The following is a 27,311-nucleotide window of genomic DNA, read 5'->3' on the forward strand; positions in this document are numbered from 1 at the left end:
CTCCCAGAACACTGCTCAAGGAAATGTAATGCTGTCGTTCTCCAAATGCTGGGTTATAAAACCTTTCACACATACAATATTTAAAACCGTGAATTACCTTCGAGAATGTATCCAAACATCTAACAGTATCAAGTCATGCTAACGGTTATCTGTTTATAGGTCAGAAGGGCAGTAAATTATTGCAATGGAAAGTAGCAAAGCCTGCATTGTATTTAGTTGTGCTGTTTAACAGGTGATAGTGAAAAGTAGGTGATGCATGGAAATTTCAAGTTTTTATAGCTCCTGCCTCAATCTGTATTCACTTATATAAAGATGTCACATTTTTAAACATTTAAAAGTCAAATTGTCTGGAGAATAGATTCATATAAAATTTATTTTCAGAAACTGATATTTAGCCTACTGCTATCAGAGTTGATTGCTCTTATGTATAAGCTTTATTCAAGTTTCTACAGGTTTGAAAATACAAAGACTGACATTTCAGATCCCATACTCAAGTGTGTCATTAACCAGAAATTGAAATGGGAACATTTCCACTTTCTCAGAAATACTCAGTTTGTTAGGGTGATAACTGCAGTAACTGCTTTGGAGTTTTTGTGAAGCTATTAAATATGACTCTACTTCAACACAGACAGGAAGGAGGAGTCACAACAGCAAAAGAAAAGTCCTGAATTGGTGCCCTACCCAGCACAATATGCCCTGAGAATTGAATAGTTTCAAAGCTCTGCCAAAATAGCTATTTGTAAGTGGCTAATGGCAAAAATGTTTTATTCTGTTTATGTCAAAGACATGTTTGTCAGGCACTGGACAGCCAGACAAATCAGGGTCTAATTAGTTCAGTCAATTCCCTCAGTTTTATCCTTTCAGTCTACATTGAGTTATTAAAGCATCAGAAATAAAATGCTACTGAGACAGCAATAAGGGAAATAAGATGTCAGAACTCAATTAACAATGGCATTTGCAGGAAGCAATGTAAACAGAAAATCAAATTTATGCAAGAAATATATATCAGTAAGTAATACTCAATATAATCATCCTACATTTATCTTTAAAGCAGCTTTCATCTCCAACTGATTTTTAAAAAAATGCTTCAACACATTGACATTGTGACTTCTTTGGAACAGTGACCATCATTCAGATTGAGATTCAGATGCCTACCTAGTACAAGAGGATATTGGTCCCCAACCCAAATACTACAGTTGTACAAATAACAGTATGTGAGTAACAATTTATTCCACCCTTGACATTTAGCCAGCTCAGAGAGAACGTGTGACAGTTAAGCAGTTGCAAGATAAAAAGAATCAGAAAATGCCACATTCAACTGAAATGACAGGAAATATTTAGGTAGACAGAATGTAATAAATTTGGCAGACTTATGAGCGTTTAATTGCCCCTTTGTGAAAAGGGATAAATACATGTAAAAACCATAACTATGAGGACCAGTTTCCGGGAGGAACCAGTTTCTGGTAGGGGTGTCTAAATCTTCATTACTTGAATACGACCATCACAGAAAGGAAACTTTCTTGTCCCACAGCAATGATGGTTGTGTTGGTGGCAGCATCTCCCAGCTCTGTGCCAGGCTTCGTGCAGGCACCAAGAGGACAGCGGCCTCTGGTCCCAGAGGGGCCGTCACACCTACCAGCAACTTTCTGGTCTTACACCGGCTCACATTTGCTAGCAAAGACAGCGAGATGTTTCCTACTTCAGGCAGCATCTGCCACCCAAATAACTGAGCCTCATTTGTTCCCAGAAGAGAGAAGGATGCACTTTTTTTTCTCCCCCTACCACTGTAAAATAGCCCATCTACCTTGACAGCTGGGAAGTCCCACTTTAGCTCTCACTCAAGTGTCTCAAGTCATCCTGTCCATCGAACCATGACACAGAAAGATTCTTTCACTAACAAAGAGGAAAAAAAATTGATGATTTTGCCAGCACCTTCACTGGATAAGGAGAGATTTTTCCTGGGTTTCTGTTTGTTTAAAAATGACCAGCCCCCCATTTTACAGCGTTTCTGACATTTCAAAACATTTCCATAATATCCTTAAACTCTTTCTTACTAGTTTATTATAACACAAGTTTTTGTCTCTTATTTCAATCTATTAACTTTCTCCTATTAGGGAAAAAGTTAAAAGGGCATAATGAACATCCCCGGTTTTGCCAGGTCTGTTTGGCAGCCTGCCACCTGGAATATACTTCCACACAGAAGTTTAGCCTCATGGGTCCAAAAGGTTGAATTCAAATTAAAAGGAATACTTACAATATTTACTAATTTTAACACAAGGGATTAGTTCAGCATGTAAACAGCATTAATGATATGTCTGAAAATCAACACGCCACACCAAGAAAAACCATGGTCTTACTTATTACTTAGGATTGTACACCTTGTGTTCAGTGTTGATCATCTTAGTGATGATGCCATCTAATCATTCATGGAAGAGTAAAAGGTGTATCTTGATATTTCATAAAATAATGGGGATTTCAGAAGAAAGATGCCCAGATTCTTTTAAACTGAATCATCAGCTGGATTTGAGTCACCTTCTGGAGGTGCCTCGCACTTTCACTCTTTCTTTCTACAGAGAGACCCAAGAGTCACTGAGACTCCTATCACACAAATCATTAGGAAGAAGGAATCAGGGAGTAACTTTCTAATATGCTAACGTTCACTGAGTTACACAGCCTGACTGACAAAGCACTAAAAAAGATACAAAAATCTACAAGTTTTGAAATACATTTTAAAAGAAAATCTGTAAGTCTCTAAATTTACTTCTTTTTTAAATAAGCATTGTGTTACAATAACAGTCCTTTGGATAAACCGTTATAATAGAATTAATGCTTAAAGAAACAGATAATGAGAATTCATTGGTGTGTGTCTAGCTAATAGAGGACTCTAGTGTTTTCTTCTCATGTTTTACTTACAGAGGTGCAGACTTCATTTCAGATGACGTGATCCTTTTTACCTCTGATGAATAAACACGCCCGTGAAATGAATCATATGTGTATCTGCCTTGTGTCATACAGCATCAGAGGGTTTTTCCCCTTGTTGAGTACTTGTTCGTTCTAACCCAGCACAGGCAAGACTACTACCTTTTTACAAGAACTAACCTATGTACGGAGAAGTCCCAGACCAACTGAGCTCTCCTTACAGTATCTTACGCTCATAACTAGACCAACAATTCATCTTTGCATGTACACAGCATTTTGAATTCACTGAGCCTACATGCTACAAACAGTGGGCATCATCTTCTATTTAAAAAGCAAGAAACAAAGCCAGAAAGCAATTAAATAACTTGATGGCAAGACAGTAACAGACAGAATTAGATCCCAATTCATCTGCTTGCCAGCCCTCACCTACCTGGTCAACCACAGCAGCAGTCCCAGTAGCACACTTGTATACAGAATTCTCATGGTCAGCACAAGTAATGAAAAATATTAATCAAAACTTCTCATGTCCCTTTAATGACATTCCCATGGATAAAATTAAAAACAAAGGCCTAAATATTTAAAGACCTTTCTGTATGTGTGTCTGAACTCTCATTTCCTTAAGCAAAAAGGACTTCCTCCAGGCATACCACTGGCTCTGACTTTACCTGCAGCTTCAGAATCTACCCAAAGGACCCAAGATAACATTTCAAAAGGCTGATATCTGTTGATTAACTTGAACATTCAAATTAAAAATAAATAAATTTAAAAAAATCAAACCGGCACTTATTTCTGTGTTAAGATTTAGAAAAAGTAAAAAAAAATACAGTTTCATTACCAGAGACGGTATTATATTCAAAGCTTGCTTATATGTATGTCAGTTCAAGTGTGAATGCTGAACTGGTGCTGGTGTTTTAGCCGTAGGTTTGTGTCTTCACCGGGTTGCTACATACAGATTTGAACAACAAGAGGTTACTTACAAGACAGTCTGTCTATACGTTCACATGATGGTTGCACGTGCTCCCAGGCACACAGAACAGGAGAATTTTTGCATTAGCAGTGCTGGTCAGAAGCAAGTCCTTCCCACATATATAGACTGAATATATATAGACATATATATACTGCTACCTGAACAGTACTGTGCATCCCAGGTCCTCTGTTCCTCTCAGCCTCAAAATCCCTAGGGACTCCAAGGCAGGGAACCCACACTTAATGCAGAAGTTACAGATCAACATAACTGTCCTGCCTCCTTCAACCCCATGCCTAAATGTACACACTTTCTATGAGGGACACTATCAAATACTCCAAACCTGCAGATCACCAGGAGCCCCAGTGTGCCTAACTGAATGAGCACTGAAGGGTCAGTATCCCAAAGGAAGAGTTGTGCCAGTAAGCTATATTAATAGTGGAGTGTTGTGCTTTATGTGATGAACATACGCGTCTCAGGAAAAGAAGTGGTCTCCATAGCTCTCACTTGAAATCCAGAAGAGTGACCTCAGTTGCTCACAGACTGTTCTACCGTTGCAGTCTCACGAGCTCATTTAATGAGACAAATTCTTTATTAAAATTTTTATTTTCATTTTCCGTAACCATGAACATAAATGGTTCCTGACTCAAATGACATTGTCGGTATGACTGTGAGTAAAAGCTTTTCTGCTGAGGTTTAAAAGTGACATTAGCCTGCAAAAGTGGATTCTTCACCTAGCCATAGACGGCACCAATGTCCCTGCTTCTTTGCAAAAAGTCCTCTGTCTGAAGTTTTAGAGCAGACATTGATCAGATGCACCGTAAACTGACAGTCTTCAACTAAGGTACCATTGTTCATGACCCAGCTCCAGAGAGTAAGAGGAGTTTTTGAAGTTACACATCAGAAAACAGCAGACATCCTGAAAATTTGCTTGGCAAATTTGTTGGCCCCAGCCAACAGGGTTGCTGCTACGGACAGGAGAACAAATGGGGAAAGATGTAACATGGAATCAAATGCATCTATTACAGATTGACCAGAAATGACTTTATTTCAAGGCACAGACCAACCTCAAGGTAATCCAGACCTCTGAGACAGGTCAGAGGACTTCATTTGATTTCCCCTACTCTACATCTTAAGAAGTAGCTCATCCAGTCTGAGAAACCATGTATCTCTGTGGTTAGCTTTGACTACTTTGGTTTCAGATTGACAGTTTCCTTGCATAGACAAGAGAAACTCATGCATCCCTGTTTGTGTTGATGGTATGATGAATCATCATTGGCACATGACGGTCCTGAATGTCTGCATGGTCTGTTTCAACCCACGTCCCAAGCTTTGAAATCATAAAAGCAAATTTCCAAAACGAAGAGAAATGTGTATTACTATACATGTGCAAGTGGGACATTTCAGACATTTCCTGGCATCTGCCATGAATAAATGGCAACCAAAAATCGTTATGCAATGATATTTAACACATTCACTGGATCAGAGACAGGTAGCCAGGCTATTCTAAACCATAATCACATGCAACATGTATGCAGTCTTGCAATAAATGCCGTAAATGCAGTCGGTGCTGATGCCACCTCACCAGAGATATTCTGCTTATACAGGGAAATGAGTCCAGCTGTCTCAAGAACTTTATGAATTTGTCCTATAGCGGATAAAATCCCAGGAGGAGAGTCCTTATAAACTTCAAATGGCAAACTGCGCATCAGAAAAACTTTAAGTCTGAACTTTTTGCAGCTCAAAAAAACCCTCAAGTTCAATCTTAGGGTATTCAGAACGAACTCTAAGAGATATTTCTGCAGGCAATCATCCTGGTACAGACAGATAACGAATTCCCACCTTCTTAGCTGAAAGAAAATTACAGCCCTGGCTCTCATGAAAAAATCTTCCTGCCATACAAAAAACCAACCTATAGTGCCCTGAACTGATAATGACCTGGCTTTCATTAAATAACAACACTTCTAATTAAACAACCTGATCAACACACAAAAATGTGTGCTTTGCAGGCAAGAGATGGTAAGCAATTTCTCTTTAAATATAATAATCATTAATATCACATTATCTGGAATTTAAACTGATGACCAAAGGTATTTAGGTTATGAAGTCGTAGATTAATCTACAGCCTCTATTTGTTTCAACAGCAAGAAATAGCAACTCTAATAATTTCCACTTTAAAAATAAGGGTCCAGTTGTTGGACTATTGCTACTGGCCCAGAAGCATTTTCACTTTTTACCAAAACAGGTTCTCACAGGTTGATCTTTCTCTTGAATAGAGTTGGTGAAGAGAGAATACAGAAGAGAGTCACAGAAAACTTCAGGTTGGAAGGTAACTCTCCTAGCTATTTGGTCCAAATCTCACCAAAACAAGGCCACCTTCAAAGTGACATTAGGTTGCTTGTACGGTTAGGCTTTGAAAGTCTCCAGCACCGGTTTCCAACACGTGAGGAACTTCAGGAGTGTAGTCTCGATCACAACATACAGGACCTGCCACACTTAGAGGAATCCGAGAAGTATGTTACCAGGAGCTGGTGAATCAAAGAGGTTGGAAGTACACAAGAAACTGATTTTCAGGAGTCCCAACGTTTGAAAAAGGCCAAAGACAGCAGAACCAAAGGGCATATGCACAGGTAAAATGGACTATACAACCAAAAGTGCCAGCATATGGGTAGGCAGCTGGGATGTTTGCACTCCCAATGGCTGTCAGGCAAACAGGTAACTACACGAAGTGAAGGGTAGAACAGAAGTTTTCTTCCTCAAAGCCTCTAGCGTAATACAAAATCTTTGATTGCAAGTGCAGTCTTATGAAGCCTTGCATTCACTGAAGAAGCCTTACTCTCACTTCAAAGGGAGACTGATACTGGTGAGTATGGTCACAATGGTCTCTCCCAAGAGCTACTATGAGGGTTATACTGAAGAAATAGCAATATCTGATCTAAGAGTTTGTGAAGTGCTTCTCAAGGACAGGCAGCCCTGCTACAAGTTTCTTAAATTCTCTTAAAGATCCAGAGATATCATTTCACAATAGTAGCAATATCATTAGAAGTCTACAAGGCCAAGAGAGTGCTTTGCTGGAAAGGAAGGCACTGTCTTCTTTCCAGATCTATCCCCCAACAGAAAAATACATACCAGAGATGAGTGTCCACCTAAGGAAGAGACTTCCACAGGAGGGACAGTTTTTAAAGCCAAGTGGATAAAACTGAAAGAGGCATCTTCAAAGAAAAGAAAAAGAAAATCAAAAGTCCCTAAAGAGACTAGAGACAAGGCTAATTAACGACAATAGAACAAAGAGACAGTGAACTGGCATAGAACTCGCTTAAGCAGTGAACTGCTCAGACCTCGCTTAAGCAGTGAACTGAGAGTGAAGTGCTTATCACCACGAATACAGCGTCACTCACGGCATGCAAGTAGACAGGGCTTTTACGCGAGCCAAACAGTTCTACTATGGCTCACATTTGCACGGGTTTGAGTGCAGGTGGAGTTCTATGGTGAACGTTAGCAATACGCAGATATTTCAATACTGATGTTTCCTTTTCGTTTAAATATTTATGTGCATCTGCATTGCTCTTCACTGTTAGCATCTTTTAGAAAAGACAGGTAAATTAACTATGACTTAGTAACCTAGAGGTGAAAGGAAAAAAACATGTTTTTTCTTCATCCTGTTACAAGGTAGTCTACTCCAGACCACCCTAAGTTTGAAATATCATCGCTAATCACTTTGAATACCATGAAGCAGCACCCAAAACCTGACATTCTCAGTAGAAAACAGAAAGAATGAGGACAAAAACCATTATCTCCCTTTTACAGATAAGAGAGGCACAGAGAGAGATCAGAGGATTTGCCGAAAGTAACACAGGTAAGGCAAGGCTATTCCCAATATTTACTCATGCTAAAACTCTGTCTCTGTCTGGCCTCGTAAAATTATTCCAATACCCTCGGGTCTACAGTCAAATTAGTTCATTATTTATTATCCCAGTTCTCAAGTATCTTTCAGATGGGCTCATCCATTGTTCCCGTACAGCTGGGTAAACAGACAAAGTCAATTCTATCACGCAGGTTTACCATATAGCATTCAAACCCCTTTGCCTATGTGGGATTTTTTTTTCTTTAAGCAAGCTAAGAACGTGTTTAAAGGTGACCTGTGTTGAAAAAAGAGGCAAGGGAAAGTTTGGGGACAATCAGAAAGTAAGGGCTTCTGAAGATTGACTTGTTTCAATGTCCTTTTCACCGGAAAAAAATAATAAATCAAATAACCAATGTCTGAAGCTTTAGCATGTAATCACCCTTATTAAGGCAAAAAATGACAATGATATGGACAAGAATTTTAGTCAGTGACATGAAAAGAAAACAAGGCTTTCTAGTCCGCACAAGAAAAAGCTTCCTTTGGACTTTACTGTGAAATGACACCACAACTGTGTCAACAATTTTTAAGATGAACAAGTGATTCAAGAGAAATAGTAACATTAAAAAAAAGTAAAAAAAAATTGTCCTTGCCACAAAAGTTAATCACCTTTAAGATCTTACAATCTTCCCAAAGCAGACCGTGTCTTTCAGTATGCTTGCACAGTGCTTAGTACACAACAGTACCTCCTTCCTGATGAGGGCTGCTGGCATTACTGAAATATAAACACCAAACAGGAGACAGATGACATAATACACAAGAAAGAGGGAGAGCAGATATCCCATTGAAAAGAAATGCTTGATATTCCTTTCTGTCTGCAATCCCACCCCGTATCTGTGCCATTTCTACACAGGGGGAAGAACCGAAGCTTAAAACACATGCACAACAAGAATCTGTGTAAATCAAGGGAACTAGCAGATGAGTTGGTAATCTTCCACAAATAAGAAACAAAAGCTGCCAGCTGTATTTGTAAATTCAAAGATTAACATTAATTGGCAATGCTGAGGCTACAGGTATTACCTTTCTTTTAGGTGAAGTAGCTCAAGAATCCCAATCCTGCAGAAACTCGGCCGCCTGTCCAACTTTTGTGACTCAAGTCCAACCCTAGACTGCAGAACATCTACAGATTCATCAGCCAGAGACTTGCCAAAGTACACTGGATTCTTGCCGGTGTCTGAGATGGCAGTGAAGCAGTGACTATATAACTAGGTCAGACCTGATTACCTAGAACAAGGGCAATTTTCTTTACATCTCTCTGTAAAGCTTCTGAAAATGGCAAAGACTGAACATTTGGGAGCTGCAGAAAGAACATCCGAAAATAATTTTTGATAGAAGAAGTTTAACTACATTTTAATATGGACGGTATTTTCTATTAACATCAGGGCAGAAGCCTATTGTTCAGTGGAGCTCTTCACTTGCTTTACACAAGAGCTATCTCTTTGAATCTGTCTGAGTCAACTTTAGTGACCACTTTAATATTCACTTTACAATTAATGCTTCTTTTTATGGGTTGGTAGAAAGTAAACCAATTTCAGTCCGGCTTCTAGGTATTGAATTTATTATAAAAAGTTATGTACTTAAAACTCCTATAATGAAACCAGAGGCATCATGAGATATTAACCTAGAGTTAATGCTGAGGAGGCCAGTTTGAATAATTCAATTCATGTCACCTTAAGTATCTTTTCAAATGGAATTAACTTTATCTCACAAAAAAGGAAGCTCCATGTTCCAGTTACTGATTATTGACTCCACGAGAGTTCTGTCTTAAATCATCTCACCACCATCTTCCCAGCAATTTTATTTCATTACTACCAGAATGCTTCTTTAAATTTTGAGGGCTGACTTTTGATATAAAGAAGCAATATTAGGTAAGAGAAAAACGTGATTTCAGAATTATTGCTACCATTAGGTGATGTTAAAACAGACAAAAATAAAAGTTAACACCAAAGTAGCTGCATTAGTTCTATATAGCTACAAGCCAGGGCTGCATTTCAGCTACACGCACATGGCTACTGCAGTCGTTTGCCTCCCATACAACTCCACCTCTTTCTGCAACATCGCCATAGGTGTTTGGTAACACTGCAGTTCTCTTGACCTGTTAGTTGTCTCATTCTAACACAAAGCCCAGCATTTAAAGACTGAAAGGAGATGCTTTCAAAAGACCTGTCTAAGCCCAGGGGAAAGTGACAGCTCACACTCAGCATTATTGTATGGTAAGAATGAGGGAGCCAGACAGGCGAAGAGCAGGTGATGTGAAGATATAGGTGTAGCATTAGAAATTAATAAAACAAACAAGTAGGAAAAAGAGGGGAAAACAAATACAAACAAGAACGAACAGCTCATAACAGGCAGAGCAATGAAGTGCTTCAGTACAGAGTACAACTGTACAGTCCCATGGTTTTGGAAGACACAGGAAAATCAGAACGACATCTTACATTGAAGTAGAGATGCCCCAGTAACATCAGCAGTCACCTGAAATAGGAAACACTGATTACCTCTCCTAGACAGTTCAAAGAAGTGAAAACTAGGTAGCAAGCTAGTATCTATTGATTTAAAGCCAGACATATCCAGGATTTCCTTAGCCCAGTCAAAAACAAACAATAGGGAAAGGATTGTCAGTGGATCAGGATTCAAACAAAACTCAGGAAGACATCCTTTAGCCTAATATTTAAACAAGGTGGCTTTTTTCAAAGTCCAGCTGAAAACAAAAAAAGGGAGAGCATAAAAGCTTCAGCAAGGCAGAGAAAGCTGGTGTGGGCAGAGCAGGAGGAAAGTTTTCTGGGTCTGTCCCCCTCCCAGTTCTTACCTCCCAAAAACACCTCCCTGCTGTGTTCCCCTGTGGCATTCCCCACTGAGGCAGACACCAAAATGCAAGCCCTATGCCTGCCTGAAATTCTCTGTTAAGACAACACTCAAACAGAACAAAAAAAAGACTACAAGCCAAAGAGCTCACAGTTCAGGTATTAAGGCAAGAGACAAAAAGACAGCAACAAAAAAAGGTGTGTGAATATAACACAATAGTCCAGCAATAAGCAGCCCAGTGATTTTTCTTCAGTTTTGATAGCTATCACATGAAGGAGCGTGTTAGGGAAAGAACCGACGCAATGAGGCAGTCCTTCAAATCCCTCCACAGTTTCTGAGCTGTGAGGAGAAACATAGCATGAAGTGCTTGTTTGGAAAAAAAGTAACAATTTATAAAGCCAAATGCATTCAAAATATAAACAGCTCTATGCCTATGAGGTCTGCATAGAAAGAGAAAATTGAAGAGGAAGGCTAGAAACATTAGAAATATTTTGCAAGCTATAAGAAAAAACAGTTGAAACATGCTTTGACAGGTTTTTATCTATGCCTACAAAGCTTTGCACAGGGCAAGAGGGCTAGGGTAATTTCAGACCTGCTAGGTTGGAGCTGTAGACTAGGTAACCATAAATGAAACGTCAAGGCAAACCTCAATATAATATCTGAATTTGCATTTGTGGACAAAATATACCTGGAAGTATAACGAAAAGAAATAATGGGATCAAAGATAAGCTTGATAGAACTTTGCACATGAAATCAGAAAACAAGTTCAGAGAAGTCTCTGTGTATACATCGATAGACTGATTAGGAAGACAGAAGAACAAGAGGAGATGAACGGGGATTGCTGTACCATCAGATGCTGATTTGACAGTTAACGGGCTGAAGGTTTCCTATTATCTGCTTCTATACTTTAGCACTGTAGATGTGATTACACCAGATACTTTTATAGTAGGTGCTAAGCTAGTACAAGATACATGTATTTAAAGTTGAAAAGCTAAAGGTGAAAGCTTAAGCACGGCAAAACATGAGAGAAGTATTGGCAACACCCCAACCAGCTGCCACAGTGCTGTTGGGCTACATGGGCTCCTCTGGACTGTTTTCCATGGAGATCCCCAGCAAGTTGCATATCGCAGGCAAGTACACAGACATCATCCATTCTCAGACAAAAAGGTTCTTGTTTTGAACTCAATGCCATCACAAGATGGATGGCAGATAAAAATACAAAAGAATGGAAATGAAATGTTTATAAAGGCTAAAAACTTGACAAACAGCTCAATGTCCAACAACAAATTTTACAAAAAAACCACCATCAGCAGGTTAAAAAATGATTGCTGATGAAGTCAGAAGTATTGCTACCTGCTTCCTCAACAGAATTAAAAATGCACCCCTTCCTTCACAGGCTCCTGAGATGAAGGATCTGTCTGTGCAATTTTGTTAGTAGGCAACCACTGAGAAGCCAGAATCAGGCCACCTTCTCCATACTTGGTGCTGATGACTTTACTTCTAGCCCTATTAGAAGCCTTCAAGACTCTTCCAGCAAAAAAAAAAGGATTAAGGGCCCAATCTATAAAAAAAAAAGGCATAGTCTTAGGTAGGGTAGGCTCTAGAGATCTGCAGATGGAAGCTACTCAAAGAGAATAGCAGGTAAGAACATTAGGTAGAGCACTTGCGTAAGCAGCCTTCATTTCCAGGGTATAATCTGCTATCAGCAGGGATGCAAATCAAGTACCTAGCTATCAGAAAAAAAAATCCTAAGCAACCATGTTTTCAAGTCTTTGGGTGCATGCATCTGAGAAACATTTTACCACTTAATTTAACACGTCATATTTCTAGTCAACATTTTCTGATTTTAAATAGCATATATAAAACAGCTCAAATCAGATGGGCTGCCTTACAGACTTGAGAAAGCTCTTATTGACCAAATATATCATCTGTAATGTCCTTTTCAATCACCAAAAGCCACAGTGAAAATATGAAAGGCTGTATCTATAGTCACTACAATTATTTTACCGTGTAAGAAATAGGACAGAAAACAGAGGAGCATCTTGACTTCTTCCTTAGCAAAGGCACGGGTTCCTACAATTCCTACTCCGTTACAACATAGTCGATTAACTTCACCCATTTTATTGACCCAAAACTTGGGGTTTTTTTGTCTTCCTGCAATCCATGTATTAAGGGAAGGACTCATGGGAAGCCAATCACAAAACAGCATTTGACAATGTATAATGCAAGACAACGCATTTAGAAGTTACAGTTCTAGTAAAAGAGAAAAGATGTTTCAAAGATGTCATTACAAAAGGAGATAGGAGCAAAGAGCTTACCTTCTGCTCCTTTTCCTTGGCTGCACTGAGTTCAGAAAGGGAGAGCGATAGTTTTTCCTGCTGCTCAGCTAGGTACTTCTGATAAAGGCTCAAAAGTTCCTGGCATTCTCTGTACTGCTGCTGCAGAGGTGAGACATCAGAAGTTAAGGGAAAAATACTTTAGTGAATAGAGTCAAATACATACCAACTTACTCTGTGTAAATCTGATTTAGATCCATAACAGTTCAATTTAAAAACAGATACTGTGCGTTCGAGTACTGCCTAATGATGATAAATCTGCCTAGAGATGAATGTTCAAGTACAACCTTCTTTCTACTCAGAGAGTGGAAAAAGAAGAATTGCACCAAATTCTTTTATCATTGGAAAAGGGACAGCAGCAGGAGGCAGGTGATGACATTGTTTCAGTTGGAACAATTACAACCCTCTGATTTGTATTCAGCAAAGCCAGACACTACCAATGTTTATTTATAAATAAATAATAGCCAGCCAAGTAAGTAAATAGACCATTTTTAAGCACATATGTGGATTCACAAGCCCACATACCCAAATCCAATCTCTTTGCCTGAGCACCAAAGGCTCCAAAACCCACAAACACAGCGCTAAGGCCTTTCAGAGACCAGCAATGATTTTTGGACAGTAATCTAGAGAAGCAGCAACTGTGGTGTTTGCAAGGATATTAGCAAGCAACAGTGTCCTGCCTTGCTTGCAGCATTGAAATTCCAACAGGAGATAAATCTGCTCTTCACCTGTCATTGTGTAATTCCCTCCCTTGCTCATGTAGCATGGTAAACCATTTACGCTCCCCTCTCTCCCCCCTCACTTTTAATTATGCATGCAGATGGGATAAGGGCTCGCTGTCCAAAGAGATTACTCTGAATAAATACTTTAATAACAAGTCACCGCAATTAAGGTAGGGAACAAAAACTTCTTCAATCTATAAAACGGTGTTGAGTTACAGATTTCCTTAACATTTTTATGATCTAATCATTGCTTCTGGGCAAATTCATGTTGCAATCATTTTTGCCAATCATGGCTGCATAAATAACTCACTGCTTTGTTATTCCCTGTTATGACCCTGAGGTTTTTTTTTTTTCTTCTTCTTCTTGTTCTTTTGGGGGAAGGGGGCCTTGCCAGGATTTTGTTTGTTTGTTTTTCTTTCCTTTAAATAAAAGGCTACACAGAGAATAAGCAATACATTTTAGGAAGGAACGGGAGCTTATTAAACCCCAATGTTTAAATCAATCAGGAGAGCTCCTAGAATACCTTTGCTCAGCACCTGGAAATATGGGAGGGTACAAACAATGGTCTAAACAAGCTAATTGCTTTCCAGAGCCAGCCTGCCTGAAGCCTGAGCCGTTTTACATTTCAGTTCATTTCGTCAGAGAGCACCAAAAGGCTGAAGTGATTTGTGGTGGTCTCAGGAGTCTCTGCCAGCTATGATGTATATAAAAGGAATTTTTTATTCCGGTTGTAACCATAGGCAGTAATGTTTATAGTAGGTGAACATATTAGCCTGGACGCAGGGCATGAATTTTACTCTAGAAAAAGCCAGTTCATTTATACAGCCTAAGAGTTAAATGTCGGTATTTGAAGACAAATTATAGGGAAATTCATTTAAACCCATGTTATGTGGCAGAATATAAAAACAGACAGTCCTATCTTTATCAATTTTTTACAGCCCTCTTAATTCACTTTGCTTCCAGCAACCCCTTCCCCACAAAACAGATTTTACCTTCTTCTCCCTCCAGATAGCACACTGCTGGCACAAGGAATGAGCCCCCTGAATGGCCTTGGGGCACACGACTGATGGCCATGCACCTACCCTCGCTCTTGCCACAGTGTTAGTATCAGTCCTGCTGGAAAGCTGGGCAAGATTGCCCTCGCTCCCAAGCTTAGCACATGCGTGCTGCAAGTGTACCATAGAAGAGATGCCCAAACTGGACCATCTTTCTTATGAGGGAAGGCTGAAGGACTTGGGTCTTCTTAGTCTGGAGAAGGATCTTATCAATGCTTATAAATACTGAAGGGGTGGGGGCCAGGAGGATGGGGCCAGTCTTTTTTCAGTGGTGCCCAGTGACAGGACGAGAGGTAACGGGCACAAACTTGGTCATAGGAAGTTCCGTCTAAACATGAGGAGGAACTTCTTTACTTTGAGGGTGGCAGAGCACTGGAACAAGCTGCCCACAGAGGCTCCTTCCCTGGAGATACTCAAAACTCACCTGGACGCATTCCTGTGCAACCTGCTCTAGGTGAACCTGCTCTGGCAGGGGGGTTGGACTAGATGATCTCCAGAGCTCCCTTCCAACCCCTATCATCCTGTGATCCTGCGAAATTGTGCTTTACAGACTGCAGAGCCTTTGCTGTACACATGATGCCACCACCTCTTGCTTGCAGCTGCCAAATTTATTTAAAATACAGCTTAAAACACGACATGCAAAATTAACATTAAGAAAGCATGCGAGCAAATCCTGATTGTCCAAGGGTCAGTTATGTGATCTTGAGTGGGAAGGGCAATAGTTAACATGAGCTTGAATGGCAGCCAAGATATCCCTGAAATTCTTCTAAGCTTCAGTCAGCACTGTAACTGTTAAAACTTCCTGTATTAGAAGATTAAAACCTTGTTCATTCACACAGTAACTCTACATTAAGCAATGCATTGTTACAGCCACCATAGTCTAAGAGTCCAAAGCCTTGCTTTGCTTACTAAGTAAACATGAAGCTTCAAATAGGAAAAAAATTAAAATGTTCATTTGTTTAAGACACATGCAGAATAGGCCTAAGTACAAAAATTTTCCATAATGTGCTGGTACATTTACTGCAGAATATGTTCTTAAGAAAAAAAAGCCTTAATATTAGATCTTACTCTTCCGTTCTATTGAATTTTTGCTAAAAGCAGCAAGATGATCTCTTTTTTCCCCGCTACAAATTAGCCAAGCAATATACAACACTGCCACAAAAATATTTAAGTCATTCAGATATAACAGGGGCACAAATGTACTATGGTAATACAGTCTCTAGACAAATACATAGGTAATGATAAATATTTTCATAATTGCTTTAAAAAAATGTTATAAAGGTGAAAAAACCCTATAGAACAAGTCCTACAGATTTGCATTCCACAGAAAAAGTAATGTGCCTAAATGCTCACATCAGACACTTCTTCATGTTTTCAGGAGCACAAATACTGGATTTACAAGATGTTAGTTACCTGAGAGAAGTGGTACTTGGCATTTCTCTGAACAGTAGTTTTATGTCCAAGAAATATGCATTTGAATGTACCTGAGTAATACATTTCATGCAGTTTGTTAGTAAAGTACTAAGGTTGTACATGGTGGGGGGAACAAAAAAAAAATCTAAATCAGAAATGTAAATGTTAAGATTTCAACAGCCACATTTACATGTCACACAGCAAGTACTATATATTTTATAGAATAAATTAGTTGATTTCGTCACTGAATTTAAGTCACAGAATTAAGAGTTCATTTACGGCTCTTAAGAGATAATAACCTCAGCAGAGATAGAGTTGGCTTTGAGAAGAGGGACTGCTAGCATGCAGCGGTGTCACACATACAGAGGCCAGGAACAGATTTCCAGGGAGAGGGGCGTTAGCCAGGGAACAAAGAGCTTTTTCTTAGGGGTGAGGTTTCATGAGAAGGCACAACCAACCTAATGCTCAGCTGCTGCCAAAGACACATTTCCTACTCACCCTGGAGTCTCACTCCCTCCACCAGCACCAGCTCTGCAGCTCTCCCAAACTTCTCACCCACCCCGAGAGCTCAGCAAACTGACCCAGCAATGCAAAGGGTCGGTTAAGCGCAAGAGCTGGCACGAAGGGAGCAGAGGGAACAGGCTGCTGGGACAGCGGGACACACCTCTTCCAGCACCAGCGACCTGTCTGGTAGGTCCATCCACCTTACAAAGTCTCAACCCTACTCTCTCTCCAGCTCCACTCTTAAGCCTCAGGCTTTTAAGTCTGCTCTATAACTACACGAACTACTCCCAGCTTACTCATTGCTGAAATATATTTAGCCCTCCCAAGTTGAAGTAGGACAGAGAGCTGCAGTTCTTTGCTTCCCCAGCATGTGGGGGGGAAAAAAGGTGGGAGAAAAAGTGCCAATCTCTAGCGTATCCACTGACCTCCTGTACTCTTCCCAGTACAGTTTCCACTGCCTCTTTAAGTGAAGCCCAGCTTAAAATTGGAAGTGTTCTGGTTTAGAGGATCCAGCCATTTCCTAGAAAGCTTTTGAGTTCTACATATCAGCCTCCACATCCTTCTGTGAGCAATGTTCACGCTACAGCAGTTCAAACACCCACTGGTCTCTTCATCTAGAGTCAAGGTTTTCAAAACATTGCCAATACCAGGCCACTGAATTTCTGCCTTTCTCAGACCACTTCTTGTAAGCTGGGGGGGGGGCAGGGAAGGTAGAGGACTTTTTCTTTATAGAGAAGTATTTTTAGGCTCTGTCATTCAAGGAGAATTATTTGAGAATAGGAGAATTCCCTTTATTTTAAAGAAACAGAAAAATAAAGCAGCCTCCAATCATGAGAATTTGAGGCTGGAAAAAAGTTTTCTAGAAACTATTATCAAGGGAGGAGAACACAACTAATACGATTTTTTTGGCAATCAAACTAATAACAAAGGTCTTGTATTTTCAGAGTGGTTGTGAGAACTCCTCACCTCGCAACTCCTTCCTCAATAGGTTGTCACAAGCATTTTTGGGACAGGCGTAATCTCTGGTGTTCCCTTTTCATACGTGGAAAGACTGTGGCACAGGGAGTCTTTGGGCATGTCTGTGCACACAGATGCAGCCCAGCAGTCCCACACTCCACAAGCCAGCTCCAGGACAGAAGTGTTGTAGCTGTAGGGTAAGTTAGCATATCTCAGTCACAGCACTAACGGACCAGATTCGTCTTGCACCTGATTAGCTTAGAGTGAAAGTTTGCCTGCATTCACCCATGCAGACAAGCCCTAAGAGACTTCCCAAGCACCAAACAAGATGCCCAGGGATGACTGGTTGCTATAATCCCTGACTGTAGCTCCAACTTGGAGCATCCTTTCATTCAAAGCTGCATATTCTGATCCATGTCCAGAAGAGAACACAAGAGCTATATCTCCATCTTCAGCAAGAAGATGCTCCAGTCCCATCAGCACCTATATCCAAGGGAAGATTCTCTAGAGACTCAGGGCTATTAGAGATATGCAAAAATGAATAAAGCAAGCAAAGAAAGGAACAAGTCAGGCAGGCACAAGTTAGATTTAAATTTAAATAAGATAGCAATAACTTACACTTTGTGGTAGAGATACAAGAAACCTTCAGGGATATGATTTCAGCGTGTGATGAAGAAAGCTTTTTGACATCGGCAATCATGATCTAGTAGCCAGAAAACGCTTTTTTTTTTTAATCCCTGCTTGAGAACATGCATCTAGAAAGCTGACTAGTCATCATCATATTGGCAGTTTCAGCAAAGACCGAACTCTCTTCACTGCCTCAGGTAGCCCCTTCAAGACAAAGGCGGTGAAAACACTAGACTGAGAAGGAGACGCTGAGGAAGTACCGCTAAGCTGAGCACCGAGCAAGAGGTCTTTGGTCTCCAAAGAAAAATCTATCTAGATAAGTTGCAGGTAGACCTGAGCTTGTCTGCCTGCCCTCCAACTAGGTGTGTATAAGCCAGACCTGTTCAAGGAGCTGTGCACTGCCACTGTACACAGCATCAAGCACTTCATGCCTGATCTAGTTTACCTTGCTTTTATGTTTTTGTGGGGTATTTTTAGTTTGGTTGCAACACCAACACTACACCATTTCCCGAACGTGGCTGGACTGTGTCTGGCAACTTGAACAATGTCAAAGCAAGCTCGCATCTGTTTAATAGACACACCTCTGCATCTGTAACTTGGGCACTTTGTACTACTACTATGGCATCCCACTGCACTGTTACTCAATCACCCAAAAATGCCTTAAAATGCTGCTGCAAGAGGAAGAAATTTCACCGAACTCAAGCAAAAATCCAACTTATCTGGCTCTCCAATATCTACCTGTATCTACAATAAGGCTCAAGCCACACTTAAACGCTCATAACACAAGGCAAAAGAACTTGCAGAGTCTGCAGAGCCCCAAAGGCCCACGACAGCCTCGTGGCAAACTCCACTGCCAGTGCGTTCAGTTTGAAGTGGGCCCACATTTTTCCATGCATCACCCAAGCATATATTTTTCAGTATTTTGACACATGAGGCAATGAGGTTTATTTTCTACCTTAATATTTTGCATATCAATAAGAGAAAGATACCGTGCCTTTTGGGAAAGAAGCAATACGTATGTCATTCTGATTTCCACCTGCAGGCTCTCTTCTGCCTAACCAAAGAAAGGATTAAAATAATGCAGCTTCAACTACTTACATATGAAAAGTCATATGAATAAAAATAAACTGCTGGTATTAATGAATTAACATCTAAAAGGAACACTTTAAAATATAAACGAAGATATTCTAAGCTCTTTCCTTTAGCATTAAACAATTACATACTTCATTGGAAGCTGACCCACATTTAATTTTAAAATACAACTTGTGTTTAATACACACACAGTCCTGCGCTTTGACTACTTCCTCTCAGAAAAGCAACAACAGGACTGCATTTCAGAAATCAAGCTATCCAAGTACAGATCGAAGTCAACCCTAACATGTTTCTTCTGCCTTCAAAATTAAGAGAAATAAAATAAGTGGCTTGAACCTATATGAATCATTGTTCTGTGAAAGGGTAAAGACTAGTAACTTCTATGAAGGTTTATTATCTAAACTCTGAAGATGCTGCAAAGACTGAAGGTAATAAAATGTTTTATGAACAACTTCACCTCGCTCGTTCTTATATAACTGAGTTTATGTGGACTCCTTGGCACAGTGATGCTAAGAACCTGTAGGGAACTTTCTGCACATCCACTTTTCAATGTATTAAAGAAATCATCTGGTGCGGGTCTGAACCTTATGAGCCTTCAATTCAAAACGCAATCTCTTTCTGATTCAAAATCCTCAGGAAGCACATTTCTGAAAACACTATAAAGCAGCAAGTCACATACAATAAGACAGAGTGATCTCCAATCTGAAGCCCAACAGTTACATTTTAATTTACACTTGAATATTTTAATGTTGTTATCCAGTCAGTAAATTAACTCAAGATGCAAGAATAAAAAGGGAAGATGCATAGGGAAAAAGGTCACAAGGTCCACAAAAGTTAAGAACTTCACTTCTGTTTGAAGCATCAGCATTATGTTGTTGAATGCCATAGCCCTCATATAAAGGAATTGCTTAATACATTCCCATTCTGTTTGAAAGGAAATTAAATTTACATTCTTTGGGAATATGGTATTGTAATTAGTTCATGACTTGATTACACTTTGAAGCGAGCCAAGACTGCATATGGTGCATACAAATCAGTTAAGTTATGGTTACCTACCTAAAGAAAAGCTACAGAGTTAAGAACAAAGTTAGGGACAAAGCCCAAGCCGTCCTTTGGAGCTTTCAAGAAGCATATGTAAAACATCAAATTCAAATCTAGTCTCTGGGCTTACTGATGTCAGGTGGGAACAGAAATAACAAACACAGTTTCCTAAACAGCTGAATGAGTTATTTTCAAAAAGTAATCTTGCCATCTCCACCCATACCACCTGTAGGGCAACTGTTAAAATTGACCCTAAAAAAAAGCAATAAAAGACAAGATTTCCTAACCCTGGTTAAATTCTCCAGGATGATTTATTCCTAGTACTTGTAATTTTTTTAATTTCTTTTATAGACAGAGTTTTATATCATCTACCAATATGCTGTATTCCACCCAGATGATGAAATTCCCAAGTTGGCTTTAAACATACTGAAAAATATTGAGATGCACAATATAAATATAGTGCATCTAAAACTGGCCAAACAAAAAGATAGCCAGTATGATTTAAAGAGAGCAAAGAAAGCATTTAAACCTAAAACTAATTCCCAACATAACACATGAACTCAGAGAAGTCTCTATCACACTTTCAAAATGCAAAAGCAGTTTAGGGTTCAGGATTTGATCCTATGTATTGAAAATCCTTTCCACAGGATATGCCAATCAAACTGGACAGCTTATCTGCCATGTTCTCTGGTTCAAAGGTGGGTAAGGACAAAAATATCACACGCCATCATATGCCAGCAGATGTGCCTGGATCAATAAATGCAAATACCATCTCAGAGGTTGCACTTTCCATTCCAAGTGGAAAACACATCTCCAGCCTTATCTTCATTAATACAAACAAAAGGATACTTACAAGCAAAGAAAAAAGAAAATAAAGGCTTATTCTGCAGCCTGGCTGTGCTAACAACTTTCTCCTAGCAAAAAGGAGGGAAGAATGCAACACACAAAAGGCAAGTTACACCACTACACACACTCATGAAAACATTTATTTTCATAATAATGAACATCAGGAATCTGATGACAGAAAAACCAAGAACCTGAATACACAGCATACAGATCCCACAGATCATCATAACAAGCTACTGGTCCTGGCATAAGCCATAATTTTTTTTTTTTTTTTTTTTTTTACTTTTGGCTTAAGAAATGCGACGGCAGGAGATTTTCCTTCACTGGCAAGAAAGTTTTGTTCAGAACATACCCGCTCCTTTCAGGGGAGCTCTGCCAACATCTATAGCGACTTCCAGGATTTAAAGATTTCTGCTGGCATTTGCTTAGACGGAACAGCTACCCAGCCTCTTCCACTGGAAACTGTTAAGGAACTTGTTACTTGGGTATTTGTCTATCAGCCAGTAAACGTATGATCCTTTTTTATGGAAAAAAGGAGCCTGGAGATGCAGCCATATATAATTTCTGTGCAAAACAGTCACAGCAGCTGAGAACAACACCACACATTTCATCATGCACGACAGAAAATAATCGCAACCTGTTCTGCGTGAGAACATGAAGCCAAAAGAAGGTATTGCACCTATCACCATCCACACAAAAAAAGCGCTATTTTTTCCTTTTACATATTTAGAGTGCAAAATTAAACAAATAAAAGGAACACTGCATAATTTAGCTTTCATTTTCTATCAAATTGCTCATAATTGTAACCATAAAATGATAATATTCTACCATATGTGCATCTGCAAAGCCGACAAAAGCACTGGTCAGCCCCTGCGACAAGAAAAATGGACCTGTCGCTCCACCTAGTGACCTCGCTGGATATCACCGCTCCCCAACTGCGGGTGCACCGAGCGCTCCTCAAATTTGGAGCTTAATTTTGTTACAGAGAGGGATCTAACACATCACTTTGAAAGGCGACAATCCGCCGTGCAATCCTCCTGCTACCGTCCCTCGTCAAATTACGCTCCCCTCCATCCACACAGGCAGTCACAGCTTTACATCAAGTACCCGTCACTGGAAATACTTGCCGGTTTAGTCGCAGGCCTTTGTGGGAATTAAAAAAAATCTTGCACGGTAACCACCGTTACTGTTTACACAAAGCCATTTGTCATATCAGTACTACTCGATATTAAAACAGCCACGTTCTTTACTCCAATTTGAGAACAGAGCTCCTGGCAGAAGCCCGAGGAGAGATAAGGTGCTTTTAGCCTATACGGGAATTGAGGTATCTGAGAAAGGATGCTCAGCCTGTTATGTTTAGACACAGTAAGAGGAGTTATTTAACAGGATAAATGTGAGCTCAGAGTCAGATGCATGGAGGAAAGGGGATGAAGAGGCAAAAGAGAAATGGAATGTAAAGCCTGAACTTACTGAGAGCAGAGCTACAGCACCTCCATCTCAATTAAAGAACATGCATAGTAAATCAAAAAGGTGTCTGCTTTGCAGGGAATGAGAATGTAAGATCACAAAACATCAACTCGTTTTGTAACAAAGCTAATCAGGTTTGGTCTCGGTTACTACCGAAATGAGGATCACCTGAGAATACACAGTGGTGTCTGTCTTGTCGCTTCCTCCCAGGAAACAATCAATCATCACTCTTAATTTTATATACTTGATGTCTCCCACTGCACCTTTTCCTTACAGCCCTCAAATGGGAATAACGCTGACGGAGAAAAGCAGACTCTCCTTCAGCCAAGCTCCCACCACTCTCAGAACGAGAGATTCCTCCTTCGGGTCTGTACTGGAAAGGAAACCTGGCCGCTACGGGGAATTCTTTTGTTTGCTGCTTCCTCACGTGGTTGCCTCTCTGTATCTTCCACAGTCTGCATCAGGCTTGGGTATTTCAACTGTCTTTTTTCACTCTTTTGAACTAGAACATACTCAGACAGGAGCACGTAGATTTTAATCTGACTATCTGCAAAAGGTGCAAGTGGTGAGATGAAAAATCTGTAAATGTTGCTGGACCAAAGCAGAAAAAAAATAAATACCAGTGAGCCAAGAAATCTTGCCCTTCTTATGGAACTGCCTTCAGAGTTATAGCTAGAACAGCACAGAATGTAAAAAAAAAAAATCCCAGATCATTCTAGATAATTTATTTTTTTCTTCTAAAACTATTGCTATTTTGACAGTCTTTCTAACCTTGTTAGAACACAATCTGTTTGCAGGCTGTTGATGAGAGAAATGCAACGCTCCTTTTCCTCAAAGGCAGCTGAGGTCAAACCGAACTCCATACAAGCGCACTAAGATTAATTTTAAAGGTGGTGTCCCCAAACCCAAAAAAAGGAAAGTATTCCATGTCAGAGTGCTCCAAAGATTTTCTTTTCCATCACGTGCTGTACGCATCTCTAATTAGATAAGTATTTCAGAATGACATCAAAGGCCTCAGAAAGTTGATCCTTTCTTGTGAAAACTGTCCTTAAACATGCCAAACTGAAAAGCACTGGTTTCACTGAACTGAAGCCAGTGAAGAAAAGATTTAATAACAGCCTCATTATAAGGTTCATTGTTGTAGGACTATTTAATATACAAGATTAACACATCTTATCTCCCACTTTCACTGAAACCTATTATACCCCTCATTAATACATGCACATTTCTACATCATTTACAGCACTAAGGTCTCAAATCGTATTGTCTGAAACAGGGTGTGTTCTGCTTTTCCTGGCGGTAGGCTCTTTTTGCAGTAACAGTACTCAAAAATAAGCCTCATAGCTCAAAATGGAAGACATGGCTAGGTAAACAAGGCTGTTTAAAACAGAAATTCAAAATAAAAATCATTTGTTTTGCGAACACTCCAAATTTCATTTCTTGACTTCGGTTCCCTCACACCCAGACCCAAAGGTGACACGTCCACATATTGTAAGACAGGAAACTTCTACCTTCCCAACCTAATGAATAATTATATTCTTTCCTCCGGACAATTTGAGATTTAGAAGTAGATAAAGTGAACCATGGCTCCTCAAGTTACCAGGCGTTTTAAAATTCTTCAAATCTGGATCATCGGAGTAGAAAAGGAAGCTGTATGGTACAAACAGTACAACACTGTCCCAGATTACTTGCATCTGTGTCCGCAGGTATACCAGGACAGACCAGATCAATGCACCTTAAGATTATATGAAGGGGAGGGAATCAGACAAGGAAAAATATACATTTTTATATTCTCAGTAGACCAAAGGGACTAGGTTGGCCCTTATTCTTGCACAAACAGAACTGTTATGAGCCAGATAAACACAGGACTCAGCAAGATGCAAAATTTCTGTCGGAAGCATTTCAGGACAGAAAATATGCATTTGTCCAGCAACTGAACAAATGGATTCAGGTGTTTACAAGCTTTTGTGGACTTCTACCTACCAGGTTCCAGGCAAATAAAAGGACCAGATTTTTCACAGAGTTCCCCTAAGCTGTGGAACTGCTCTCTGCAGGAGGTTGTGAAGGTTTACAGTTTACATGGACTCAACTAAACAAATTCATAACAACAACAAAAAAAAATCCATCCAGCATCCATCCAGACACATTCTGACTCCATCTTTCAATTACAGGTTTCTGGACATAATGAGACTCTTTGGGGCAAGTACTGCTATGTACTTATACTTTGCCACATGGTTATGGCCACTGTCTGAGCTAAAACACTAAACTCGGTGGTTTGACCCAGTACAGATATTTTATGTTCTTATCATAACACAATTAATAGGTAAAATGTATTAAAACAGACAAGTATAGTGAAGATACCTCTTCTCCAACCATCTGAAGACAATTGCTACCACTCATAAATTGTTAGAAAACATGTCAATAAAATTCCCTTTCCCTCACACTTGACTTTCTGAAGCTACGCATCCAACACAAAGGTTTCCAAATCAAATGGTTAATAGTTATTGAAGAGGAAGAAAACCAAAGACCTGGAGTGATTCAACTGGGAAGTATCGATTGCAAAGACTTAACTTCCAGGAGCCAAGTGTACAGCTCCTGGGATTTTCTACTGTTCTTGGAGACAAAGATGTTTGCTCTGGCTAATTAGTTTTGTATTAGAAAAAGGGTCTTGCCAGGAAATGCCTATTCACAGAGCGACATGACCAATTCACATTTACTGTTTTCTTTTTGGAAGTTTACATGACTTAAGGTAAAAGGAAGTTTCATGAGGCTCTGGAATTGCCGTCTCCTGCAAGAAAAACACTCATCCCTATATCCTCACATTTATTACCACAGAAGAATAGCAGGCATTCTGGAGGTCTTCTTGGCTTCTTACATGGAACATGCCAAGATATCAAGCTGGATGCGTACCAGCCAAGGAAATCTAATGTATTGGTGGGGAAGAGAGAAAACCTTTTTTCCATAGCTAGGACTTTTTTTCCCCGCATAGAGAAACATTGGTAAGTGTTAGCCTTGAGGATATCAGTGCTGGAGGGTCGTTACTCCAGAAGACAGGAATTCCAAAATCTAAACTCAGAATTGCTCATCAGAAGAAAAAATAGCTGAAAAGAGTTTGCATAAAGACAGTTACTGGCAGCAAGAAAACGATACTTTCAGATATCCTCCTCTCACTGGATTAATATTTGAGCAAGCAAATAGCTCTTTGGCAAATTCTTTACTTACTGGAATAGAGTCAGAATCACAGTCAGATGCCTCCATGCATACAGCCACTCTCCATAAAAACAAAACCAGAAAAATCTGTGATCCAGTGGGTCTGCAGATAATGCAGGGCTCACCACAGATGCTTGGAAGAGCCTAGCCAAGTCAGGTACTGAAAAGGCCTTCTTGTAAAATACACTGCCATGATTATAATGAAGTTCTGAGCCATCAAACCAAAGACACTGTAAGGAAATGGGAAAAAATATTCAACACTAAAAGATTTTATACAGTAGGGAATAAAAATCAGAGAAATTAGGGGTATTTTCCAGACCAACTGGTCATCAAGTTAACCTGCATACCAAGCTATATGGGAATGCCTGTTTCTTGCCAACAAGTAGAAAAGGAAAATTAGTGTATGTGAACACCTTGCAAAGGCCCTAGACTAGAATTGACTGGCTTTCAAAAATAAAAATAAAATAGCAAAAATAAAAATAAAAATAAAAATAAAGCAAAATAAAAATAAATAAATAAATAACTCTAGAGAGCTACCTTCCTCGCAGAAATTCAAAACACAAGACAGGAAACTGTTCAGTGAACAGTTCAGTCAACCAGAATACAAGATCCTACAGGTCTCAAGTGATGCTTCTGCCAAGCCCCAGGCACCAAAGCATGAACATTCAGTGAGGTGTTCTCATTGATAAACATCATGGAGACCACGGAAGAGTGATAGCCTCCAAATAATTAACTTTTACAGTGCAGGATTAATTTAGAAGCCAGGACTGCAGCAGAGCTGCTCAGTATCTCTCCTTAATTTCAACAGATCAAGGAAACACCCGTACCTTTTCCCATCTCAAATGGAAACTCACTCCTGTGCTAATAGCTAGGAAGCTTCATCATTGGAGTATCTGAATAGCTTACAGGTATCAATGGACTTCCTGTCATCATCCTTATATGTTCACTCTACAAGGAAGGTCACATTTCATAAAGGGGAATGCGAGCTACAAAGAAGGTACATGATTTACATAACTTCACAGAAGTCTGCGCGGCGCAAGTAAGAATTCACGTGTCTTAGATCTCAGAGTGCTTCCACGGTAGCTTGCAATGCTATTATTTCAGGACCATTTTCTGAACTGCTGTGCCCTGTACTGGCGATGTAGCTTTGTGGTCCGTCTCCCTAACAGTCTGATCTCTAGCTAAACCAGAAAAAAAAAAAAAGGAACCTGTGCTTTCCTCTTTTTTTGACAGTTTTCACCAGTAACACTTTTCATATATTCTTGCCTTCCCCTTCCAAGGATTAAGCTGAGAGAGAACTGAAGCAAGATAGGGGCAAAAATTAAAGCAGTAACTGTACCATAACACATCTGCCTCTGAAGTGAGAGGGAATAGACAGCACCAAAACATCTTCAGATCTGACAGGTTGCTCTGCTACCAATCTGCACTAGCAGGTGAGACATGTCAGTCCATGAC

The 27,311-nt window shown here is 39.8% G+C and overlaps 1 protein-coding gene across 1 annotated transcript in view; it reads right to left on the reverse strand.

Annotated features, from left to right (window-relative positions):
- The window catches only part of KIAA1328 (KIAA1328 ortholog), a 174,416-nt gene that overhangs the window by 91,243 nt on the left and 55,862 nt on the right, over nt 1-27,311 (reverse strand). Inside the window, exon 6 of the mRNA XM_059834078.1 lies at nt 12,905-13,032. Within this exon, the coding sequence (XP_059690061.1) occupies nt 12,905-13,032 (128 nt within the window). The remainder of the gene's footprint in view (nt 1-12,904; nt 13,033-27,311) is intronic.

This window comes from Gavia stellata, chromosome Z (genome assembly GCF_030936135.1).
Source record: "Gavia stellata isolate bGavSte3 chromosome Z, bGavSte3.hap2, whole genome shotgun sequence".
NCBI classification, from domain to species: domain Eukaryota; kingdom Metazoa; phylum Chordata; class Aves; order Gaviiformes; family Gaviidae; genus Gavia; species Gavia stellata.